The sequence below is a fragment of the Sminthopsis crassicaudata genome, chromosome 2, assembly GCF_048593235.1.
Source record: "Sminthopsis crassicaudata isolate SCR6 chromosome 2, ASM4859323v1, whole genome shotgun sequence".
Taxonomy (NCBI): domain Eukaryota; kingdom Metazoa; phylum Chordata; class Mammalia; order Dasyuromorphia; family Dasyuridae; genus Sminthopsis; species Sminthopsis crassicaudata.
Window position 1 is genome coordinate 306,070,961 of NC_133618.1, and position 27,170 is coordinate 306,098,130.

The window sequence follows — 27,170 nt, forward strand, 5'->3', positions numbered from 1 at the left end:
AACCAATTCTTTTAGATTATTGGTAACTTTCCCCTGATGCCTTCCAGCTTATTAACATCCTTCCTAAACCATAGCATCCAGAACTGACCACAAATATCCAGATATCATTGGATCAGGGCAGAATATAAAGGCACTATCACCTTCTGATTCCTAGAAGCTAGGATTGTCATATCAATGACTCCTATTGATGTAATTGTCCAGTAACCCTTCCTCCTTTCCCCATCTTTTTCTCCATCATCTAATATTTATGAAGTTGGTTTTTTGAACCAACTGTGAGATTTATAATTGTGAGATGGATAGCATAAATATTATTTCATATCATACATGAAACCCTGAAGTTTGGAAAGAGTAAGTAACTTGCCTATGATCTAAAAGGTTATTTAAGTCTCAGCACCTGGATTTGGACTCAGGTTTTCTAATTCCAAATCTTTCCTCCTTGCCATACTGCCTCATTTCTAGTATTTAGCTAATAGCATAAAGGTAATATATACTCTCTCTTTACACATGTATCCTAGAATCCTGCCTAAAAACTAAAGAGAAGAGCCTATATTTCTTTTTATTCTTGTTCCTGAGCATGGGGAGTCATACTTCATGAAGATTGTTTGTGACAACAATAGACAATGAAGCAGAGGTAACTGGGTGCCACAGTGCATGGACCGAACTTGGAGTCAGGAAGACCTGAGTTCAAATATGACCTCAGGTACTAATAGCTGTAGCTGTGTGATCTTGGGAAAGTTGCTTAAATTCTGTTTCAGTTTCATAAACTGTAAAAATGGGAATAATAAAAGAACTGATCTTTCAATGTTCTGAGGATCAAACAAGATATTTGTAAAGTGCTTAGCTACTTTATACGTGTTTGTTTTCTTCCTTTCCCCTGAATCCACATGGCTATAGTGGCTTGATCAGGCATCATAGGAAGGAAGTTTACAAACTCGTTCAATCTTAATGAAGGAGGTAGCTTTTCTCCAAGGAAGATAGCTTATCTGAAGAAAAGATATCCCAGGCAGCTAGTTGTTATAGTGGATAGAGCCCTGGACTTGGAATCAGGAAGACTCATTTTCCTGAATTGAAATCCATCTTCAGACACTCACTAGTTGTGTGACCCTGAACAACTCAACCCTATTTGCCTTAGTTTCCCACCTGTTAAATGAGCTGGAGAAGTAAATGGCAGACCACTCTACTATCTTTGCCAAGAAAACCCCCCAAATACGTTCAGGATGAGTCAAACATGAATAAAATACTCAATATGACAAAATAATTGAAGTACAAATAATAGCTCTGTGTACCAGTAATTTACCATTTAATATCTGATAAAAATATTTTTTAAAAAAGAAAGAAACAATGCTCCTAACATCAATGACTCCCATCAATATTTTGAACCAGATTACTTTTCTTTTGTTTTACTTACAGCAAGGTAGGTCCACTGTATACTCCCAAAAAAGCATCTTCATCAATGACAGTCAGATATTTGTTCTTGTTTAAGTAACTAAGGAAAAAAAAAAAAAAAAACAACAGATGTATCTCAGGACAGAGATTACATAACTGTAACAAAAATATAGCAAAGTGCTTGGGATAAAATGTTCTTTTTCGTTACTGATGGATACTAAAGGCTTTTATCTTTGCCCAGAAGGACCCATAGTACTTTCTCTTTTGAAAAATCTACATACTTTTGAGGAGAAAAAATGAAGAATTTAAAAGCAATTAAAAATTTTAAATCAGGGGGAGCATTTGAAGCAAAAAATTCTAATCCTCATTCGCAACGCTAAAGCTTTAAAGAATGCCAAAGCATCTCTGGCTTTCTTGGGGTTGAAGTACAATGAAAGGGATGCAAAGTATATGCATACTCCTTATATAAGTGAATTCAGAATTGAGGAACCAAAAAACTAGGTTTTTCAGTGAATTTGCATTAAAATTTTTATTGATATCTTTTCTTTTATGTCATTTTCTTTTCTAAATACTATCCTTCCCTCAGCACTCCACAGAAACCTACTCCTTGTAATAAAGAACAAAGACATTGCCAGAAGGAACCTAAAGTTTTGCCAAAGGTTATGAAGTCTTAGTCAAGAAACAGAACCATAGGGAATGGATTTGTGTTCTCTTCATTGTTGCTCTTAAACAGCCCATATTAAAAAAGATAAAAGCTAACTTTGGAAATAAACAGCTGGCCAAGAGGATGGAGCTAGGTGGCATAATGGATAAAGTGCTGAGCTTAGAGTCTGGAAGACTCATCTTCACAAGTTCAAATCTAGACTAGATTTTCTAGAAAGTGTTTCTAGTAAGAAACACTTTCTAGCTGTGTGACCCCAGGCAAGTCATTCAAACCTATTGCCTCAGTTTCTTCATCTGTGAAATGAGGAAGAGATGGCAGACTACTCTAGTATTTTTGCCAAAACAAACAAACAAACAAAATCCAAATGGGGTCATGAAGAATTGGACACAACTGAAAAATGACTCAATCAACAATCACCACAAAAGAAGACAAAAGTCCAAGAATGGGATTCAGCTTTCATGATTTTAAATATTAGAATGACAGATGTCTGATTAGGAATGGAGGACACCTAATAAAGACTGGTAAGACTGTATTTGCCTAGTAGCTTTCAAATATAGTCAAAAAGGTTTAAATTTTCAATGATAAGAGAGAAAAGTGACTATATGTACTAACATGCTAGTTACTATAGAGATTTCTTACAATGAGGAAAAAGAGTAACGGAGACATGCCTAAGTTAATAGGAAACAAAATCCAAGAAAAGAGCAAAGAATAAAACTTGTGGTTATGTCTGTAGCATAAACAAACATACTAAAAGCTTAGTAACCAACCAGAGAAGATAGAGGTCCTAATATAAGGAAATATTCAACTTCATAAGTATCATTAAAACTTGGTAGGATAAAAGTCATGATTAATATATGGCTCTAAAAGGGCATATTTTTTAAAAAGCACATTAGATAAAAGATGAGTGAGATGGGTTAGGGTATTATTGAATATTAAAAATATACACTCATGTAAGGAAATCCAGAAACCAGAATAGGGAAGCATGGTGGAGAACATTTGAATAAAAATGAATGAAGGGACAAGTGTTTTTGATTCTTATAGAATACTACATGTCACCTGTGAAAAAAGAGTAACTAGAGTAGCCTGGGAAAGACCACAAACCCAGCATCGGAGCATAGCAATGGAGGATTTCAATTATGTAGTCATCTGCTGGAGTTCTTTCTGCTAAAAGTAGATAACAAAGAACTTTTTGACTCGCTATAATGATAATTTCATTTTTTAAAGAAGGTAGTAGAAACAAAAAGGGAAATTCTATCCTGGATCTGATTCTCACTATCAAGGAAGAACTGATTTCTGGAATTAAATAGTGCAACTTTAGAGGAAAGTGATCACTTCTCCATATGTTTGTAATTGGGAAGGAGAAGAAAAGTTACAGGTATAGTCTGACATGTACTTATGGTTTTGAGAAAGCACATCTCAAAGTATTCATATGAAGAATAAATAGAATTCCTATGGACTAAAAATTTTTAAACGTTAACCCAGGAAGAAAAGGAAACACTTAAGAATGAAAGTTCTTCTGTGTAACCCTGGACAAGTCACTTAACCCCAATTGCCTCAGGAAAAAAAAAAAAAAAAAGTTCTGATGAGGAGGAAAAATAGCAGTTTTCTGAATAAAATGGTGTGAATACACTGAGAACTCAATTACCAATTTAGATTTTTTTTAGAGATATGTACTTGGAAGATGGCAAGTAACAATGGATGAATATAAAAATTGGGACAGTCTTATAAAAATAGTGTAAGAATTGAGTGTAGAAACACACAGAATGATCTTGAAGCTGATAATTGATATAAAAGTCATCACAATGGAGCCCAAAAAGTACAGAAAAGACTTTCTCCAGCAAACAAATGGCAAAGACATCTGACAGACATGTACCACAGATTTAGCATGTATGTATACTAGCAAAACATTACAGACAATGGGTCTCCATAATGAGAGAAAGGGTATACTAGATCATCTTGTGTACCTTCAAGTTTTAAATTTATGATTCTATGATGATAGAAAATTATTGCCACATATATAACAGTTCCCCAAAATTAAACAAACAAACAAACAAACAAAAAAAGGAAATGAGCTCACAGAGATCTTGCTTGAAATACTGTCTCATTAAACCATTCTGAGAGAATTAATAAATGAAACTGAAAGGGGAAAAAACAAATAGATGAGTGGAATGAAATAAATGTGCCAGCATTTTTTCCATAGTGATCCTTCTCAGCAACAATAGTGGAACTACTGCATTTATATTTTGCCATCTTGCTACTCAATGTATTAATGTGAGAAAGTAACAATAACCCTGAAAAGGAAAATTGGCCAAATAGAAAAAAAGATACAAAAATCCAGGGAAGAAAACTTCTTAAAAAATAGAATTGGCCAAATGGAAAAGGAAGTACAAAAGCTCATTGAAGAAAATAATTCCTTAAAAGTGAGAACTGAGCAAGTGGAAACTAATGATTCTTTGAGATATTAAGAATCAATCAAAATCAAAAGAATGAAAAAATAGAAGAAAATGTAAAATACCTAATTGGAAAAATGACTGACTTGGAAAACAGATACAGGAGAGGTCATTTAAGAATTATTGAACTACATGAAAAACATGATTAAAAAAATTTTGGACAGCATCTTTCAAGAAATTATCAAGGAAAATTGCTATGATAGCCAAGAACCAGAGGATAAAATAGTAATTGAAAGAATCCACTTAATACCTCTTGAAAGAAATCCCAAAATGAATCCAAGGATATTTTAGCCAAATTTCAGAATTATCAGGTCAAAGAGGAAATATTACAAACAGCCAGAAAGAAACAATTCAAATATCAAGAAACCATAGTCAGATTACATAAGATTTAGTAGTTTCTACGTTAAAGGATCTGAGGGCTTGGAATATGAGATTCTAGAGATCTTGATTGAATTACAATTAAGAATCAACTACCCAATAAAACTGAGCATAATCTTTCAGGGGAAAATATGAATATTCAGTGAAATAAGGGACTTCCAAACTTTCCTGAAGAAAACTGAACAGAAAATTTGATTTTCAGATGACAGGACTTAAGAGAAGCATAAAAAGGTAAACCTGCAAGAAAAAACACAATATTCAATAAGCTTAAACTATATCCCTACATGGGAAGATGATATTTGTAATTTTTAAGAACTGTATCTCTGTTAGGGCAGTCAGAAGATTATACATACAGTGTTTGCAAGTGTAATTTGGCTAAAGCCATATATGATGTTATAAAAGGGGGTTTTAAAAAAGGATTGTATTAAGAGAAGAGAGAAGGAAGCAACAGAATAGGGTAAATTATATTACATGAAGTGTTAAAGACCTATTATAATAGGAGAAAGGGAGGAGGTGAGTATTGTTTGAACTTTACTCTCAACAGAATTGGGTCAAAAAGGGAATATTATAAATACTCAGTTGCATGCAGAAATCTATTTTACCCTATAGGAAAATAGGAGGAAATGGGAAAAGAAAAGAGGGTGAATAATAGAAGGGAGGGTAGTTTGAAAGAACCAATGATCAGAAGTAAACATTGGCCAGGAGGGACAAGGTAAAAGGAGAGAGAGAAAAATAGGTTGTAGGAAAATATACATAATTATGAATGTGAATGAAATGAACTCTCCCATAAAGGAGAAGAATGAAGCATAGTGGATTAAAAAACAGAATCCTACAATATGTTATTTATAAATAAAAAATTAAAAATAAAACACATTTGGAAACACAAGAGTAAAGGTAAAAGGTTTTAGCTGAAGTTAAAAAAAAAAAAAAAAAAAAAAAAAAAGCAGGGGTAGCAATCCTGATCTCAGACAAAGCAAAAGCAAAATAAATCTAAAAAAGACAAGGTAGGGAACTACATCTTGCTAAAAGGTACTGTACACAAGTAATATATGGTCAATTTTTGTGTAGCCATATACCACAATGAGAAAAATTTATCTTCCTTTCTATCCTAATTCAGTTTTCTTCAGAGGCCTATCATAACCAACTTTTCTAAAATTCTACTCACTTGTTTATTTTTTGGATAATTTATCATTTATCTAGTTCTACGAGGAAAGGTGAAGGTCTCCCATTAGTATAGTTCTATTTCCTTACTTAACTTCTTGAGAAATTTTGATGCTATATGTTTAGTATTGAGATTACTTGTTTTATTTAATAAAAAAGATAATAAAACATTTAATAAAAGACTATGGAAAATTAAAAATCAGAAATGAAATAATCTTTTAAAAATTTTTATTAAACCTTTTTATTTACAAAACATGCATGGGTAATTTTTCTTTTCTTTTTTAATTTTTTTTCTTTTTTTTATTATATTTTTGTTATTTACAAAAATTTTCCAATACTGACCCTTGCAAAACCTTTTGTTTCAAATTTTCCCCTCTTTTCCCCCATCCCCTCCCCTACCTAGCAGGTAGTTTGATACATGTTAAATATGTTGAAATACATGTTAAATCCAATATATGTATACATATTTATACAGTTATCTTGCTGTACAAGAAAAATCAGATCAAAAAGGAAGGAAAAGAAAAACAGAAAACAATATGCAAGTAAATAACAGGGAGAGTGAGAATGCTTATGTTGTGTTCCACACTCTGTTTCCATGGTTCTCTCTCTGGGTGTAGATGGCTCTCTTCATCACTACATAAGTGGAACTAGTTTGAATCCTCTCATTGTTGAAAAGAGCCTCGTCCATCAGAATTGATCATCATATAGTCTTCATTTTGCCATGTTCTGCTGGTCCTGCTCATTTCACTCAGCATCAGTTCATATAGGTCTCTCCAAGCCTCTCTGAAATCATTCTGCTGGTTGTTTCTTACAGAACAATAATATTCCATATAACATTCATGTACCATAACTTATTCAGCCATTCTCCAATTGATGGGCATCCACTCAGTTTCCAGTTTCTTGTCACTACAAAGAAGACTGCAACAAACATTTTGGCACATACAGGTCCCTTTCCCTTCTTTAGTATCTCTTTGGGATATAAGCCCAGTAATAACACTGCTGGGTCAAAAGATATGTGCAGTTTGATAACTTTTTGAACATAGTTCCAAACTGCTCTCCAGAATGGTTGGATCCATTCACAGTTCCACCAACACTATATCAATGTCCCAGTTTTCCTATATCCCCTCCAACATTTGTTATCTTTTCCTGTCATCTCAGACAATTTGACAGGTGTATAGTGGTATCTCAGAGTTGTCTTAATTTGCATTCTCTGATCAATAGTGATTTGGAGCACCTTTTCATGTGACTACAAATAGTTTCAATTTCTTCATCTGAAAATTGTTTGTTCCTGTCCTTTGACCATTTATCAATTGGAGAATGGCTTGAACTATTAAAAATTTGAGTCAATGAAATGAAGCCTTTATCAGATCCTTTGAATATAAAAATGTTTTCCCAGTTTATGCTTCCCTTCTAATCTTGTCTGCATTAGTTTTGTTTATAATCAAAATGATATATTTTGTGATCAGTAATGATCTTTAGTTCTTCTTTGGTCACAAATCCTTTCCTCCTCCACAGGTCTGAGAGGTAAAGTATCCTATGTTCTTCTAATTTGTTTATAATATCATTCTTTATGTCTAGATCATGAACCCATTTTGACCTTATCTTGGTGTATGGTGTTAGGTGTGAGTCTATGCCTACTTTCTGCCATACTAGTTTCCAATTTTCACATAGGTAATTTTTCAACATTGACCCTTGCAAAGCCTTCTGTTCTAAATTTTCCCCTTCTTCCCCCCATGCCCTCCCCCAGTTGGCAGGTTGTCCAATACATGTTAAATATGTTAAAATATATCTTAAATCCAATATACATATACATATACATATATATATATATACACATATTTATAGTTATCTTGCTGCACAAGAAAAATTGGATTAAGAAGGAAAAAAACTGAGAAAGAATAACGACAGAATGAGAATGTCATGTTGTGAATCACACTCTGTTCCCACAGTCCTCTTTCTGAGTGTAAATGTCTCTCTTCATCACTGAATAATTGGAAATGGTTTGAATCATCTCAATGTTGAAGAGAACCACCTCCATCAGAATTGATCATCATATAGTCTTGTTTCTGTATTCAATGATCTCCTGGTTCTGCTCACTTCACTCAGCATCAGTTCATGTAAATCTCTCCATGCTTCTGTGAAATCATATTGTTGGCCATTTTTTACAGAACAATAATATTCCATAATATTCATATACCACAATTTATTCAGCCATTCTCCAGTTGATGGGCAGCCACTCAGTTTCCAGTTTCTTGCCACTACAAAAAGGTTTGCCACAAACATTTTTGCACATGTGGGTCCCTTTCCCTCCTTTAAAATGTCTTTGGGATATAAGCCCACTGCTGAGTCAAAGGGTATGCTCAGTTTGATAACTTTTTGAGCATAGTTTCAAATTACTCTCCAGAATGGCTGGATCCATTCACAGTTCCACCAACAATGTATCAGTATCCTAATATAAATTAAACAATTTTAAAGACTGAGTGGGTTATACGATAAACCATAGCAACAACCAAGAGTTTCGTCAAAGAAAATAACAATAAAAAACATACCAATATTTATGAGATGTAGCTAAAGCATCAGTTAGGGGAAATTTTATATCTCTAAATGCTTAAATCAGTAAAATAGAAAAAATCAGACTAATGATTTGGACATCAAACTAAAAAGGCTGTAAAAAGAACAAATTAAAAATTTCCAAATAAATGTCAAATTCAAAGTCTTGAAAATCAAAATGGGTTAACAAAATTTAAAGTAAGAAAACTATTGAATTAATAAAACTAAGAGCTGGTTTTGTGAAAATATAATTTAGCAATTTGATTAAAAATGAAAGATATGGTCAAAATTATTGAGACATAAAGCATGATATTATAATCAAATTAGGAGAGCAAGAAATAGTTTATTAAGTTAGTTATTTGTTTAGTATATTTATAGAGAAGGGAAGAATTTATAACTAAACAAGATAGAGAGCATTAATAGATGTAAAATGAATAATTTTAATTATACCAAACTAAAAAGGTTTTATATAAAGCCAGTGTAATCAAAATTAAAAGGAAATCAGAAAGCTAGGAAACAGTTTTCACAGCATTGTCTCTGATGAAGGCCTTATTTTTCAAATATATAGAGAACTGAATCAAATTTATAAGAATATAAGTTATTCCCCAATTGATAAATGGTCAAAGGAAATGAATAGGCAATTTTCAGATAAAGAAATCAAAGTTATATGTAATATGAAAAAATACTTTAAATTATTATTGGTTAGAGAAATGCAAACTAGTGAAAGTTATCACATACGTGTCAGATTGGCTAATATGAAAGAAAAGAAAAATGACAAATGTTGGAGGGCATGTGGGAAAATCGAGACACTAATGCACCATTAGTGGAATTGTGAACTGATTCAACTACTCTGGAAGGTAATTTGGAAGTATGTCCAATGAGCTACAAAAGTGCATACCATTTGACTCAGAAACATCACCACTTTAGTATAGGTAACTGGGTTTTTTGTTTTTGTTTTTGTTTTTTTTACTCTGAATACAGGATATAATATATTTGTTTATATAGTGCTTTAAGGCTTGCAAAGAATTTTTACATATATTAATTCAGTTGATCCACATAACAATCCTGTAAGAAAGGTGTGATTATTTTCATTTTATAGATGAAGAAATTGAGAGACAAAGTGGTTAAGTGACTTAGGGTCACACAGGTAATAAGAGTGTAAGTCATGATTTGAAATAAGGTCTCTGACTTCAAATTCTGTGTCCTATTCCACTGCTCTAACTCTCCCATGTATAAGGTTTCACAAATATTTTTAACCAGAGTTAATATTTTGCTATTTGCATTGAACATAAAAAAACTTCCTCTGTGGCATACAATTACTTGCATGACATTAATGCAATCATCCATAATAGAATAAAAAGGTAGATCAAAATTTCAGTGTAGGAAACATTTAGTGAAAGGGCATTATTCTTCCTTCCTTCCTTCCTTCCTCCTTCCTTCCTTCCTTCCTTCCTTCCTTCCTTCCTTCCTTCCTTCCTTCCTTCCTTCCTTCCTTCCTTCCTTCCTTCCTTTCTTTCTTTCTTTCTTTCTTTCTTTCTTTCTTTCTTTCTTTCTTTCTTTCTTCTTTCCTTTCTTTCTTTCTTTCTTTCTTTTCTTTCTTTCTTTCTTTCTTTCTTTCTTTCTTTCTTTCTCTTCAGTGATCTATGTGCAGAGTTCCCTTGACCAGTGAGAATTGGAGTTTTAAAAAAGATAACTTGGAAGAAACAAAAATTGTGTAGGAGATATACAGAATGATTTGGGGGGGGGGGGTGAAGGTAGAGGACCAAAAAAAATACATCTCCAATATAACTGCTGCAATCCTTATTTTCCCCTTTTTTTTTTTTTTTTTTTTTTTTTTTAAATTATACAGTTTACAGATTACATTCTGTCTCTGGGTTACTTCAAATCAGACAAAGCAAGTGAGTTTAAACTGTTCTCTTTATCCTGACAGCAACAAAAAATTGTGGGGTTTTTATTTTGTTTTGTTTTGTTTTTTTGTAACTCTAAAAGTCTTTGATTCTAAAAAAAACCTGGCCTGGCACAAATTAGCTGGCATTAATATTTTTAATAATCTGCTTTTTCAATTCACTAGAAATTACTGAACAACTAAATAATTGCTTGTCCAGTTTAGCCATGTTTTCCTCTGACATTTAAGATGTCCCTGGGGATAATGAAACTGGGTGATAAGAATTCTAGTCTGCCAGGAACAAACACTGAAGAATACTTCAAACTTGAAGAGCCACCCAGAGTCCAGTAGAAGATAACAAATAGCATTAGGAGGAGGAGCCAATTTTAACAGAGAAATCCAGCCATCAAGATACTACATCTCCAAAGATCAATTTATTTTGATCATTCAAACCCCTTACCTTTCAAAATTAGTGTGGTAATTAAAAATAAAAATAAATTGATCTATTTGATTCTGTTTTGAATAGAATACTGATTATTTTCTCCATTCTGTTATACATATTCAACTTTTGGTAACTTCCAGAGCAAAGAAACATATACCCATACCCAAAAACTTTATCAATCAGAAAAATTATGTACAATTAGGGAGAGAAGCTATAAAACATTTATACACCAAATATCTCTTTTTTAAAAAAAATTCTATGTTATAATGTTAGTCAGACCTGATTTTTCTCCCTTCCATTACCCTTCACACTTAACATTGAGAAAGTAAGAAAAACAACCCATTACAAATGTCTAGTGAAACAAAACTAATTTCTGTAATGACCATGTCCAAATATATGTAGGTTTAGATATGTCTCTACTTACACTCCATTACCTCCCCATCTGGAATTGTGGTTGGTGATTGTGTTGGTCAAAGTTCCTAGGTTTTTCAGTTGTTTTCTTTACAATATTGTTACTATATAAAGTATTCTGGTTCTGTTTACTTCACTTTGTATCAGTTCATGTGAGTCTTCCTAGGTTTCCCTGAAACCAACTCCATCTTTTCCACACTTATATAACTTGTTCAGTCATTCCCTAGTTGATGGGTACCTCTTCAATTTCCAAATCTTTGCCACCACAAAAAAGAGCTGCTGCAAAATTTTTTGAATATTGATTGATTTATGAAAATTCTAAGTATAATTAAAATCATGTGGTGAATCTCTACCTTAATCACATATTCTTCTGTAATTTCATTTATTATTATTTTGTCTGAATCAGAAATCTTAGCAGAGTATGAAAAATCTGCTCTAGACTTTTTTTTTTTTTTTTTTAACAGAAGAACATATTAACTAACTGCTTTTATTACAGTTCCATTAAGAACAGGACAATAAGAAATGGATTTAAATTCCAGCATTAAGGATAGAGATGAATTCTATGAGTAAGAACTTCTGGAGAGTGAAAATAATTAATTATCTATTAGGAAGCACCACCCAACACAACAGGCTAGGAGTGGAGGAAGTAAGAAGTAAATGCTTAAAATTTCTGATGTTTTGAAAAAGCTTAAGATTTTAAAGTTAATCTCTCTCTTAAAAAAAAAAAAAAAAAAAGATTATTTTTTGGTGAGGCTGTTGGAGTTAAGTGACTTGTCCAGGATCACACAGCTGTGTGATTTTAATGTCTGAGGTCAGATTTTAACTCAAGTCCTCCTAACTTCATAGCTGGTACTCTATCCACTGCACCACTTACCTGTCCCAAAAGTTAGTCTTCTTTGAAAAGACATTTTTAGAGTATGCCCAATTATGTACTGTTCTCTTTTTCTTTCTGGTTGTTAAAACTGGGATGTTTTGCCTCCAGAGTCTGACAGTGATCAGGGAAATTATTAGTGCTCACTATTCTGTTTGTAATCTAATGGTTTGCTATTTAATGGCTAGCTTGTGCCTGTTTGCACATCAAAATGACATTAAAACTTGCCAAAAATATTGTCAGAAAATAAATGTTTATTAAGTGACAACTATATGCCAGACATTGTGCTAAGTGCTAGGGGTACCAACAAAGGAGATTCGCAGTCATTAAACATGTGTGGGAAGAAGTCAGATACTCTAGTTGGCAAGATGGTGGGTGACAGCCACAAAACCCACTAATTTTATGGGTTCAGAGGTTATTTTTCTGGCTAATAATTTATAAATTAAATTAATTTAATTAATGTTATTTTAATTCAGATGAATTTCTGTGGAAGAGGTCCTTCATTATTATTATTATTCATTTCATATCTGAGAGATGACAGTGTGTGTGATTCCATGGGAAAAAAAGCAAGATGATCTGGTTCTTACCTATCTGTTATAATCTTCATGAATGTTCTCCCTAACTAACCTACTGCTGTTGAGGAGTTAGTCCTTGTAATTAATGCATCATTTCTTTAGCTTTTGCTTTCATCAGAAACTTTTGTTATTCTAGACAAGTGGATATCAACTACACCAGACTCACCCATTTCAGCAAACTACCAATGGAAAAATTTTCAACTTGTGTTTCTCTCCCTCCTTTTCCTCCCCTACCTCCCATGTGGATGATATATTGTTTACATGTTAGCTCAAATTAGAACCTTAATCCATATCTGAATGTGCTTCTGCAGAATTTACCAGATGATTGAAATGGTATATGTTATTCTCCAAATCAAAATACAATAATAAACAGAAAAGTGTGTTTCCATTCATTTAAGTTCATATATAACCTTAAAGCCAAAAATAATAACAATGCCATAAAAACATTGTGACTAATGTATCATTCCTTTCTTATTTCCTTCTCTGTTGCCTTCTTACCTATCCCAACCTGACTTCCTCGATGCCTTATAATGAGCAACATCAGGCCATACTAGATTTATATAGTGTTTTTTTTTTTTTTTTAAGTTGTTGAAGTACTCAGATTTACTAGGGAAGCAATTTGCCAAGAGCTGGAAACTGGTAGTGAAAGATCAAAAAATTCAAAAACAACAGTTGGATCCAAAATACTAATAGAAAAAAAAAAAACTCCCTTGTTTCCTGTAAGCAAACCTGAATTTTTTTTTTACATCTGAAATTATTATTTAATCATAAAATTATCACCATCACAGAATAGTCTCACCCAAATTTTCAAATGTCTTTCACCTAAGACATTTAAATTTGTCAAACTTTTTATTTGGTTCTTAAAACTTTGGCATAAAAGTGAAATTACTCCAGTAAATCTGGTCAAATATTGCCTAACCATGTCTCCTTTCTGTTTTCCAGGTTGCCATCCCAGGTTGAGACAAGTGCACTGTCTTCAGTGAAAGGTTTGAATCACCACTGGCTAACCTTGTAATTGAGCTTTATAGCAGAAAGTTACTGATTTGACAAGAGAAAGCAAGTAGAACTAGCTTGAACTGAAGTGGTTAAGTGTGTGTTTGGGAGGAGCTGATCCGTCACCTAGTTATTCAGTAATAATAATAACTAACATTTATAGCATGTCTGGTAAGTGCCAGGAACTATCAGTACTATGCAATTATTATCCTATTTGATCCTTACAGTAAGCCTAAAAGACAGATGCTATTATCTTCATTTTATCTTGAAGCAATTGAGATACACAGAGATTAAATGATTTGTTCAAGATAATATCCAAAGCCAATGAACTCAGGTCTCCCTGTCTCTAAGCCTAGCCCTCTATCTACTATACCACCCAGTTGTTCCAGTACAGTATTTCTGGGTGACACTGGGACAGATAGATTTCCCTACTGCTGTGGTGCTCTTGCAGTGAGATAGCCTTTGTTCTATCCCTGCCCCACATAAGGGGCAGAGCTGTTGTTTTATGATGCTGCGTCTCTGGTCAGTACCACTACTGGTTAGGCTGTAGTTCATGCTTCACTGAATGAGTCTGTGGCTTGCACAGCAGCCAAGCCTGTTCTATGCTGATACTTAAACACTTATAGCTGGTAGCACAGCTGCCTCCCCTCCCACCCAACTTTTAAAAAAAGTAGACTTGTAAAAGCATAGGAAGCTTTCAGGAAGGAATGCTACCAAAGAAGATGTTGCTTTAGTGAGATAACTTGTCCAAAGTCACAGAGATAGTATGTTTCAATGTATTGGTCTACCTGCCAGCTAGAGGAGGAAATGGGGGGAAGGAGGGAAAAAGGTGGAACAAAAGTATTACAGTTATCAATGCTGAAAAAATTACCCTTGCATATGTCTTGTAAATAAAAAGTTATAATAATAATAAAAAAAAGAAAGTATGTTTCAGAGGCAAAACTTGAATGCAACTTTTCCTGACTTTAAGGGTGAGCTTCCTCTCCACTACACCACATCACCTCTTAGTACAGTATCTCGATAAATAGTGAGAGGAGGGCACAGATATTATTTACTTCATCAAATACAAAAATATATTCAACTAATTAAGTTTCCAGTCTAAAACTACAGGCTTTTACTGCTCATACATTTGCCAGGTCTCAGAGCAGCAGTCCAATTCTGCCACTTACTAATTGGGTGACTAAGGACAAGTCATTTAATGTGTCTCAGTCTCAGGTTTCTTGTCTGTAAAGTGAGAGGCTTGGAACAGATAGCTTTCCAGCTGTAAATTGATGATCCTGCAAACTGAGCTTCCTGAGTTGGTCATATCAGCAAGTCAGAGCAGACTTAGAAGTTTCAAAGTTTTCTGCTTTTGGTAAGGATCCAAGCCTAATATATTATAGCAACTTTAGAATACTCCATTCTTCTGCTCCATATATAAGTAATTTCTTTGAAATGCTTATTTTGGAACCTCTTCTCCCATGTACAGTTTTTAAAATATTCATAAATTTAATTTATATTTATCAAGTCCTTAGTGATATTAAAGTAGGAAGATCTGCATTTAAATACTGCCTCCTGCCAACCTATGTGTACAAAAATGTTTGCAGCAGTCCTTTTTGTTATGGCAAGAAACTGGAAACTGAATGAATAGATGCCCATCAGTTGGAGAATGGCTAAATAAGTTATGCTATATGAATGTTATGGAATATTATTGTTCTATAAAAAAATGATCAGCAGGATGATTTCAGAAAGGCCTGGAGAAACTTACATGAACTGATGCTAAGTAAAGTGAGTAGAACCAGGAGAACATTGTACACAGCAACAACAAGATTATGTGATGATCATTTATGATGGCCGTGGCTCTTTTCAATGGCAAGGTGATTCAGACCTATTTCAATGGTCTTGTGATGAAGAGAGCCATCTGCACCCAGAAAGAGAACTGTGGGGACTGAGTGTGGATCACAATGTAGTATTTTCACCTTTTTAATTGTTGTTTGCTTGCATTTTGTTTTCTTTCTCATTTTTTTCCTTTTTGATCTGATTTTTCTTGTGCAGCATGATAATTGTGGAAATATGTATAGAAGAATTGCACATGTTTAACATATTGGATTATTTGCCTTTTGGAGAAGCGGTGGGGAGAAGGGAAGGAAAAAAATTGCAACACAAGATTTTACAAAGGTGAATGTTGAAAATTATGTTTATGTTTTGAAAATAGCTTTAATAAAAAAAAATTATCTCTTGACATATATCATATGTGACCTTGGTTAACTACATTACATTTTCAATGATAAAGGCAGCTATATAGCAGGTGCTAGTCTATCTTGGGAGAGGCAATTTACTTATAAGGACTTCTCTTTAGCAGTAAAATCACAGGTATTTTTCAACCACTACAACATTCTAATTATTGTGAGAGCATAATTATGCATGTCACAGTCATTGCCTTCAAGCAATTTATATGCAAGTCCCTTTCTTTCAAGACACTCTTCACTTAGACTTTGGTTGGTTCAAAGCAAACTGCATGTTATAGTGTATGAACTATATGGTATATGGTATATTTTTCATGTGATATATTAAAAATAATATTCCATAAGAAATGATCAGCAGGATGATTTCAGAGAAGCCTGGAGAGAATTACATGAATTGATTCATAAGTTCACATTATGCATCAATAAATTGTACATAAGTCATGGTTATTGCTTTCAAGGAGTTTATATCCAAGTCCCTTTCTTTCAAGATACTCTTCACTTAGACTTTCATTGGTTCAAAGCAAACTGCGTGTGTTCTTGAAATAAAATTAATTAATTGAAATAAATAAAAATAAAATTAGTCAATCATATTGTAGAATGATAGTTTAATTCTTCTATGGGGAACCATCCCAGGGAGCATATATTTGGAGCTCTCCAGGAATATGGTGACTCAATTCTTAGACCATTTGAAGATAATGAAATTCTTGTCTACTTCCAGCCTGATATATGTATAGCAGTGTAAGATGTAAGTGTAAAATCAGTGTAAGACCAGTGACTCAGTGTATTGGACTTATGGCAGGAAGAGCTAATGACAAAGTGGATATATAAAAGGGAATGAGCATACCCTTAGTATGCACTTTTTTTCCAGGTTGAGATCAGGAAAGCTTTAAACTGCATCCTGAGGTGAGGTCCTCCCCTTTATTCCTACTGACTTCACTATATATATACACACACACCTCCACATATATGCACACATTTATTCTATCAAGATAATGGAATTTATCCAATATCTTACTATTGAAACACTGTGACATGCATATATGTTTACTTAGAATTAGAGATAAGGTAGACAATCACTTAAGTTGTTCTTTGTCAATTTTCTTGGCAAACTAGCTTTGCAGTGCTGATGTAAACATTCAGAGCTATTAATAAATAGGGTGGATTGTTTGCAGTTGTTGTGTTTCTCTGAGGTTTGTGATTCCACTTCTTATTTGGCTTCAGGTCTTGTGCTGTTTAGCTACTTTATTTTGAAACATCTGGTCTTCTTTTCTCTCTATAAATCCTCTTCAACTCCTTTCTTTATCACTCATTATTCACACCCTCGAAGCTCATTGTATTTGTTTGATTTATTAACTTATCATGAACTTGTTTTTTCCTAATAGTTCTATAAAAAACAAACTTAGAAACATATTCACAATTCTAAGTTATTCTTCTTCTTATTTGAGGATAGTTATCATGATGATAATTTTACTTACACAGCATCCAACTTTGTCCCATTGAAGGCATGTCCTTGGACCCAGGTAAAACCATTATTATAGAGTTTCCTGCAAATCATAAAGGGAAGAAATTAGTGACCTGGGACATGTCATGCTGGTCATTCTCTGAAAGGTTTAGTCTTTAGTTCTCCAAGGTCAGAAAAATATAGAATGGTTTTTAGAGTGAATTGTAGTCTTTCAAGAAAACTGATCTCATTACTTCATAGTTATACTCATTTTTTAAAAAACTAAAAAAAAAAAAAAAAAAAAAAAAAAAGCAGCTTGATAACTCACTTTATTCTTCAGACTTGGTTTTGAATAACTAACCCTATTCCCAAAGGATGAAGATTTATTATCACTGAGGATAATCAAAAAAGTATGTTGAAAGCATTGAAGATAGTTTCAAAAGAGGGTTTACTAAAATGTTTGGAATAGTGGGAAATTGATGAAAAAATTCCTGGCTAACTGGCTAAATAGCTTACTGGACATAGCCTTCCCTTCTTTGGGAAGTAGTTTGAGAAGAAAAGAAACTTAAGAGAAAGTAATCTTGCATAGGCAAGAGGACTCAAAGAGGACTATCAGTGGAAGTTATGCAGACCTCTTAAGGAGAATGAGGAGAGAAGAAAGACAGAGTAACAGTGGTCCTTGGAGTAGCATGATTGGAAACAGCAGCTGTTATCTGCCATATCAGTAATTCTTTTTTAAGACTATGAGAGATGAAGTCTATCTTAATGGAAAAGCTGGGAGATATATGCTTGCCTGAGAGAAACAAATTAGCTAGGATCTATCCCATCACACATTACTTCTACTTCTGTTTTTTTTTTTTTTTTTTAATTTACTGTCAAATAGTACATTTTATATTTTTTCCCCACAAATATTTATGATTGACCCTGGTCCTTTTGTTTTTGAGTGTTCCTTTGTTTGTGTCATGAGTGTACAATGGGAAACTTCAAAAAGAGAAGGATCTTTTTTAGTGTAAAATTGGGAGCTTCAGCTCTATCTAGACCATTGTTAGAGAATTTTGCTTTCTAACTAGGAGCATTCATGGAAATCATTTAAAAACTCTCCTTTCAAGTTTAGAATTATTATGAATTAAGATACTATTTTACAAATTTGCCTCAAATACAGGTCAACACATAAAAGTAAAGGGAGAAACATTTAAAAAATATATTTATATGGTTTGATATATTTATTTTTTAAACAATCAAAGAATTACAGTTGGAAGGGTTTTCAAAGATCTATCCCTTACCTCAAAAATGAATATTATCTACTAAATTCCTTACAAGTGGTATTTATTGTCCATTTGATGACATCCACTGACAAGGAACTCACTACTCTTCCAAAAAAGTTGGACCTTTTAGTCAAATATAACTAAAAAAAAAAAAAAAAAAATAGCAAGATCTTAGGATCACAGGATATAGATCTGGGACCTGGGAATGCGCCACCTTAGGAAATACTACTATTCTCAGCCTTTACATGGATTAAAAAAAATTTAAAAAAGATTACTTTTAAATGAGCTCATAGAATATATAACAAACAACTAGGAAGTCTCATCTGCATTATTCTTTCATTTCATAGATGAGAGAATTGAAAGGTGAAAGGGACTTGCCTAAAACAGTGCAACTTTAGAGTCAGTCAATATTTTTTATTGTTTCAAGCTATCTCTCTTGAATCTGTCACAGTGCTGTTTTGGATGATTAGATAGGAATAATATTTTGCTCTCTTTTTGTTTTCTGGATTCCACATGGAGGATGGTGAAGTTGATGACATTATATTTAAGTAAGAAGAGGTCTTAAATTTCCATGTTTGTAAAATGGAAAGGATCAATTAATGATTCCCAAGTGCAATGCCTAAATTTCCCTGAATTATTATGCTATGCCCTGAATAAAATTATTATGGCCATCCCCCCTTCCTTACTCTATTAAGCTCTGGCCACTTTCACATTTCAGTGAGTCATAAAACCCCAGGTGACTTATCTCTCTCTCTTTTTTTTTCTATGACTTTTTTAAAATTTTTATTAAAGCCTTTTAATTTTCAAAACACATGCATAGATAATTCAACATTAACCCTTTTTAAAAAAAATTATAATTATAAATTTTTTTGACAGTATATATGCATGAGTAATTTTTTTTATAACATTATCCCTTGTATTCATTTTTCCAAATTATCCCCTCCCTCCCTCTACTCCCTCCCCTAGATGACAGGCAATCCCATACATTTTACATGTGTTACAGTGTAACCTAGATACAATATATGTGTGTAAATCCAATTTTCTTGTTGCCCTTTAAGTATTAGATTCCGAAGGTATAAGTAACCTGCATAGATAGACAGTAGTGCTAACAATTTACATTCATTTCCCAGTGTTCCTTCTCTGGGTATAGTTGTTTCTGTCCATCATTGATCAACTGGAAGTGAGTTGGATCTTCTTTATGTTGAAGATATCCACTTCCATCAGAATACTCTTCATACAATATTGTTGTTGAAGTGTACAGCGATCTTCTGGTTCTGTTTATTTCACTCAGCATCAGTTCATGTAGGTCTCTCCAAACCTTTCTGAATTCATCCTGCTGGTCATTTCTTACAGAGCAATAATATTCCATAACCTTCATATACCAGGTGACTTATCTCAAATGCCTGAATGATGCTCACTATCTCCTACACTAGACTCACTATCTCCTGCTCCCAACCTGTCCTGACTAAATTATGTCTTATCCAGTGTTCTTTTCCCCTTGCCTTTGTTTCCCTGGTCGCTGGAGCCCTATAAAAGTCTCTGGAATTGAAGGTTGGTGCGAGATGCTTTGAGACAAGAGTCCCATTCAGCAGACTAGCTTTGGCTAGTCTTGGCTAGCCCAAATTCTCCATTATTAAAATATTAAAAACTAATCTCTGCCTTGCCTCAGTTTTTCTGGCAATACATAAGTTTTCTTCCAGCTCTAAATCCCATGGTTTTATAGTATATACATTTCTACTGTGTTCCAGAAGTGAGAGTCATATTTTGGTAATTTCTCTCCAACAATGTGAAGAAAAGAAGAGGCTCCTAGGCATTGAAATACTCTTAATTTTAATCAGGATAGACAAGTAAGACAATAATAATAACGGGAAACATTTTTATATTGTTTTAAGGTTTGCAGAGTGTTTTTTATATGTTATCTTATTTGATCTTCACATCAACACTGTGAGGGAGGTGCTGTTATGATCTTTTTTACAAATGAAGAAAATGATATTATGAGGGAAAGACAAGAGAGAGAAAGAAATATAGAGGAAGAAGTAGTTTCCAGGTATTACACTATGGTTATGTCTTGGGTACTTATTTCCAGTTGCTTATAATTCTTGATTTTCCTTCCTTGGGAGAGAGAAAGGAAGGGAGGGATTGAAAAGAGGGAAGTTCAGAAGAAGAGGAGGGGGAGGAGGAGGAGGAGGAAGAGGAAGAGTTGGACGACAGACACTGATGGCAAGGTAATTAGCTGGACTTCCAGGCCTAGATTGGATTGAGGTAAAATCTGTTAGAGCACTTAATGTGTCTGTGGAGGAGCTCTTTTCTGTCAAAGCAGCGTTTGCTACTCTTAAGCACAAAGAGCTAAGTTATTTTTCTCCTCACAGTTAGAAACTAGGAATTTCCCAGATTTCAGAAGAATTAAAAACAAATCTGCTTTTGATAGCATACAGTGAACCTAACCATTCAAGTAGGGCTTGTGCAGCAGCACTACTAGGTCCATATAATGCGGGCCCTTTCAGAACCTTAAGAAACTTCACTGAGGGAACTTGCCTTAGAGTTATTGAGTTCAAGCAGAGTATGCAAAAGCCATTTTCATTCTATCCTTACCAGGAATATGGTAATGAATTGAACCGAAAGGTAGAGAAAAAGGGATTTCAGTTGGCAGAACTTACAAGGTTAAGGTCTCATTGCTCAGCCCTTGGAAAGCATTCACAGGAACTGAAGTTATAAAAGGGTTGTCTGTGATTTCACTGCAATAAGGAGAGAAAGAAAACTATCATGAGAAAAAAAATGAATTAATGTAGTTAAGGTTTTTTCTACATTAGTACCCTACCAGAGAATTGTTAAACAAGAGAAATCTAAACTTATTTTATTTTAGTCCCAAAGAGCCTCTAAAGTCGATCAGTTTGCTTGTTGGGTTTGCTTCAGTATGAAGACTGATAAGCATGAGTGGATCAATAATTTAAAATGCAAAATTGTGCATTTCTTAAATTAGTGATAGTCATCAACTGACAAATTATCTAAGAAAGGCCAATATTAGTTGATATTAAAATTCTCCACTGTTCAATGACTATAAAAAAAGATTAGAAAAAAACAATAGGACATGTAAAATTTTGAAGGGTTAACCAGAATTATTGGCATAATTTTGCTGGACATATGGATCTTTGGAACTTCTCTAAGCCAATGAGATTTCCTAAAGATGACAGTGTCACCCTGAAGCAAGGTATTCTATTAGATCAAATAGAAGCCTTGGAATTAACAATTTTGGCAACATCTTCAGGTATTTCTGGCTCCTTTTAAAAAATTTGACCTATGGATTTCTCTGTAACTAACTTTTCCCATTGATACATTGATAACCAGAACTATAAAATGCCTGATAAGGTTATGAAAAGAGACACTATAGAGTAGGATAGAAATCAGTAAAGTAGTAACTTATTTTGGTTGGATAAAAGAATGCAGACCTGGAGTTTAATCTCAGTTCCACCATATTGGCCATAGGATTTAAATCTGGAAGGGATCTTTAAGATTACCTAGTTCATGAAGTCAGGAGGACCTGAGTTCAAATCTGGTTAGCACTTAACACTTCTTAGCTATGTGGATAAGTCACTTAACCCCAATTGCCTCAGTCAAAAAAAAAAAAAAAAAAAAAAAGATTACCTAGTCCACCCAGATCACTAATTTTACAGAATTGGAGACTGACATCCAGAGTGGATCAGTGACTTTCCAAAGGCCACACTAATAATGAAGAAGGAAATGGCAAAAAACTCTAGTATCTTTGGCAAGGAAACCCTAAATGAGTTTATGAGTAAATGACAGAAAAGTCTGAACAACAACAAAGGCATCTATAGAGTGCTTAAAGGGTTAGGAAGCACTTTATCATCTCCTTTGGGCCACTAGGTGGCACAGTGGATAGATAGAGTGCCAGGTCTGGAACCAGGAAGACCTGAGTTTAATCATTTTTCGGTCAAGTCTGACTCTTCAAGACCCCATTTGGAGTTTTCTTGGCAAAGATGCTGGAATGATTTGTCATTTCCTTCTGAAGCCCATTTGATAGATGAGAAAACCGAGACAAACAGCTTGTCCAGGGACAGTTAGTAAATGTCTGAGGTCAGATTTGAACTTGTCTTCCTGACTCTAGTCTGGTACTCTGATGTACTATCTAGCTGCTCCAAGAGTAAGTAAAAACAAACTTACATGTGAATATATCGACATTAAAGCATTATTACTACAATTACTGCTACAATCACCACAAATATCAATAATATGGATAATATTTACAAATAGATGCAGTATGGTATGGTATATCATGAGAATTCTGATCTTGTAAGTGTTTTATGATGCTAGAGTAGAAAACTTTGTTGTATGAAATACAAGTTTGCCAAACAAATGAGGTTATAAAGAAAATTTTTAAATTTCAAGGTTTCCCTGATATTTCCAGTATCTTTGGGGGAGGGGGGCACGGAGATTTCTCTGATATCTTTGCAATCAGTAATATTGAAATATATGCATACTTACAGGATAAAGAATACATCAACTGAATCAATTTTGGTCAGGTCAGGAAATATTTTAAGTCCTGTATTGAAAATCCCACTAAATTACATGGTCAAAGAAACAAAAATAGAAGTTAGATTTAAGAAAACAATCACAGACATGGGTTAAACATTATACCATTGCTGGATTATTCATCTATTCATTTTTTATTGTGTAGATTTCTCAAAAAAATATGACATTCCTTGATCCTTGCTTTCTTTTTGCTCACTTCATGATTTTTTTCCTCTTCTTCTTGAATTAAGAATGTTTTCTGACAGATAATTTCTGTTACTAGCTTTCTTGCTTGTTCTTCAGACACAAAATTTCCATCTCCATGCCTTTGCAGTTTGTTCCTTAAGCTTGGCGTACACTCTCTTCTCACTTCCACCTTTTAAAATCCCTAGTTCCCTTCTCATCTGAATTAAAGTATCACTTCTTACATGGAACCTTTCCTGATTTCCCATATAATAAAACATCTCTTAAAATTACTTTGTATTACATATATATATCATGATATATATAATTTTATTTATTGATATGTGTACATATTGTTTTCTCCAGTTGGATGTAGGATTCTTGAATGTGGGCATATTTTATTTTTGACTTGGTAGATTCTGTACATAGTATGGTACCTAGTCATAATAAATGAATAATACATTTTTGTTACCATTCAGAAGGGCTTGCATTAAGACACATTGGTTCTACTTTTTCTATTAGATCTCAAGTTAGATGGAAACCAACATTCATCTGGACTCAGTGAGACAAAAAGTGTGGTCATTGGATACATATTCTTTTTCTTTTGGTTTTTGTTTTTGGTGGAGAAGGGGTACATTGATGTATAAGAACAAACCATATTGATTCCTTGGTTTTCTTAATCATATTTTACAGTGATATTAAGAAATAAGCCTTTCTCTGAAGTAGCTCAGGAATAATAGCACAGTGTCATGAAACTTCAAATATGAATATGAATATGAAAACAATCAGAAATTATTTTTAATAATAATCCTACCTTTATCTTTTATTTTATTTGAGTCCTTAAGGCACTGTATCTCTATTCAAACACAGGCACATGCACACATGCACACACACATATCAACCTATAAAGCATTCCCATGGCAAAGGGACTAGAACTACCATTCTCCCCCTTCTACATACATTCCCTTCAGGCTTCATGTTGTCCATCTGTGACTTCTTTCCCCTTCAAGAGTGGCCTTAATGCTCATTTGAACCTGCTTTCATCTGGGTAAAAATGATCAGGGTTATTGGGAGAAGGGAGGGAGGTATCATGTGATTTGTCCCAGCCCTAAGGATAGCTCTGACCAAATGACAACATGGGAATTTCCCTCTAAAGAACAAAGTTTGCAATACTTACAGGAATTTTAAGAGAGGCAGGTCTTTTAGGGCATCGGGATCTATGTAAGTTAAATTCCTAGTATTTCGAATTTCTCTGTAAAAGTTAAAATGAACAAGTTCACAGGTTGAAAAATATTATGCTAAAGAAAATATCTCAGTTCTTTATTCATTAGTCACAAAACTCAAAGAAGCAATACATTAAAAGAACCCAGAGGAAAACATAAATGAGTTTGAATTAGGAGATAAGAATAACTACTGGCAAAAGTACAGTAACAAATTGCTCTCAACTCAGGGACGAGAGGTCTGCTCATTCTTCGTGGCCTATGGTAGCTAGGCTGCTTCTTGGACCTCTCAAAAAAAAAAAAAAAAAAAAAAAAGCCAGCTTTCCCCAGATTCTAGCTAAACTATGTTAATGGGGGAACCTTTGTTTTGGTTGTATTCAGGGACACTTTTTTGTTTCTTTTTGGGCCTAATTAAAAACACACACATACACACATACACACATACACACACATACACACACAAAATCTATCCACTATGGTACTGGAGGTAGTGGGCAAATACCAATATTGTTATTTATAATAGCAACATTAAAAAGCAAAACAGCTCACTGGGAAGTAGAAGGTTAAGTGGCTTAGACGATCATTAATAAGTGCAGCTATGGAGACCATTATTTTTCTAAGCTATTGCCAGTTCACATTGGAATGGGTCTTTAAAATTCATTCTTATCAGTTATTATAGGACTAAAATGGGCAATTAATTGATAACCCAGAATCTTTTTATAATTAGCTACTTCCCCTATCAAACCTTTGCCAGTGTGATTGCAGCAGAAGCAAGCAGTTTGAGCTTCTTTTAGAGTTTGCTTTTGCTTGTGTTGCTAATGAATAGGAAAACTGTCTGAGAGAAGGGGATTCAGAATGGACCTGAATAATCTACAGACTGGCTAATCAGATCCAACAGAATTCAAAGTTAAATGTTTCTTGAGACATTTCCCACAAATTATTGGCTCATAGTGAGTGCTTAACTTTTCTTTTTCCTTCCTCCCTCCCTCCTTCCCTCTCTTCCTTCCTCCCTCCCTCTCTCCCTCCCTCCCTTCCTTCCTTCCTTTCTTCCTCCCTTCTTTCCTGTCTGCCTTCCTGCCTTGCTTTTTTCTTTCTTGCTTTCTTGCCTTCTTGTTTTCTTATCTCTATTAACTACCTACAGCACTTCCAAAGTCAATATCTTTCACACATCCATTTTTGCATTTAATAATTATAGAAACCAAATCATATTATGATAACAAATGGGACCAAAATTTCAAATGACAGTTCTTAAAAATAAGATAATATAGACATAGGTATCCAAATAGGCTTACAATAGAGCTTGATTAAAAATTAAGTAAGCGCATTGCTTTTCAATTAATTGAAAAAAGTGAATAGAAATTCAAATGTGAGCCAAGAAAAACCTCTCTCCCTCCTTGCCCCCTCCCCCAAATCCCTAAGCTCAAAGCAGATATGAATGACACCAGTATTAGCCAACCATATCTGATTAACAGAAGTTCATATTAACTAGATATTGATTAATTGTTACCCATTTACATGAGAAGGTGAAAAGGTATGTTGCTGCCTATTATTGAGTTGCCACATAAAAACGAGAGCTTGTTTCTACTCTCACTATGCAGCCTTGGCCAGGCCAAACTTGTTGGGCATAAAAACATATTTTCTTATGTACTTTATAGTATGATAGATTCAGTGAGAGGTACATTCAGGGAAATATGATAACTAGAGGCCAGTGAGAGGAGTCAATATCCACAGGAAGTGTTAAAGTTGTTTAAATGACAGATCAATAAGTAGAAGAGGCAGAAGACAAGAGTCTGGTAAGACACAAATTATATATATATATGTAAACAATAGGAAATGTTCAAGGACAATAGTAGTAGGACTAAAACCATGAGGATTCGAATACACAAAGTTGTGGTTAATTTTCTGCCAAGTTTTAGCCAAGGACATGCTGTTTCTGCTATCAGCTGCCAATAGGAACTCTGAAGGAGGAAAAGACATGAACATATTTGAGGGGGAAAAAGCGGCAAATTAGAAAAGAGAAGGTTTCCTTACCACCATTCTTATCAAACCAACTCCCCCAGTGTCCTTCTCTAAAGCTATTCATCTTTCTACTGTGCTTTTTGGAGTGCTTACTTAACAAGTAACAAAACCTTTCCTATTCTTCTAACACTGAGATCTGAATCCCCCTTGGTGACATGGACAACTTGGCTAACTGCTAGTGTTTTCACTCGTTCTCTCTGGTTAAGATGGGGGAATAATAATGCTCCTTGTACTCTATTACCACTTCCATTTTCTCCCTCTATCACCAACATTCAGTAACCTCTCTTCTTTTGAAGTTCACTCTATCCACATTTACTCACCAATCAAAATTCTGGTAACTGTTGTCTATTGACCTTCAGAACATTTTCTTTCTTTTCTCACTTTTAGTCCCCGACTTACAATCTCCTCTCCTCTCCAATTCATGCTTTCATATGAGGAAAATTCAACATGCACATTAATATCTATTATACATCCAAACCTATTAGCCATTATTGCATATCTTTTCTCCCTTTTGTGGTCAAACT

At 33.9% G+C, this 27,170-nt stretch overlaps 1 protein-coding gene across 5 annotated transcripts in view; it reads right to left on the reverse strand.

The window, feature by feature from the left end:
- Positions 1-27,170, reverse strand: part of TSHR (thyroid stimulating hormone receptor) — a 151,465-nt gene that overhangs the window by 19,927 nt on the left and 104,368 nt on the right. For 4 of the 5 annotated variants that reach the window (XM_074289832.1, XM_074289830.1, XM_074289831.1 and 1 more), the window contains 5 exons: positions 24,585-24,659; positions 23,198-23,272; positions 21,355-21,432; positions 17,467-17,535; positions 1,409-1,486 (listed from right to left, as the gene is read on the reverse strand). In XM_074289832.1, the coding sequence (XP_074145933.1) occupies positions 1,409-1,486; positions 17,467-17,535; positions 21,355-21,432; positions 23,198-23,272; positions 24,585-24,659 (375 nt within the window). The remainder of the gene's footprint in view (positions 1-1,408; positions 1,487-17,466; positions 17,536-21,354; positions 21,433-23,197; positions 23,273-24,584; positions 24,660-27,170) is intronic. The other variant, XM_074289834.1, reaches the window with a different exon arrangement.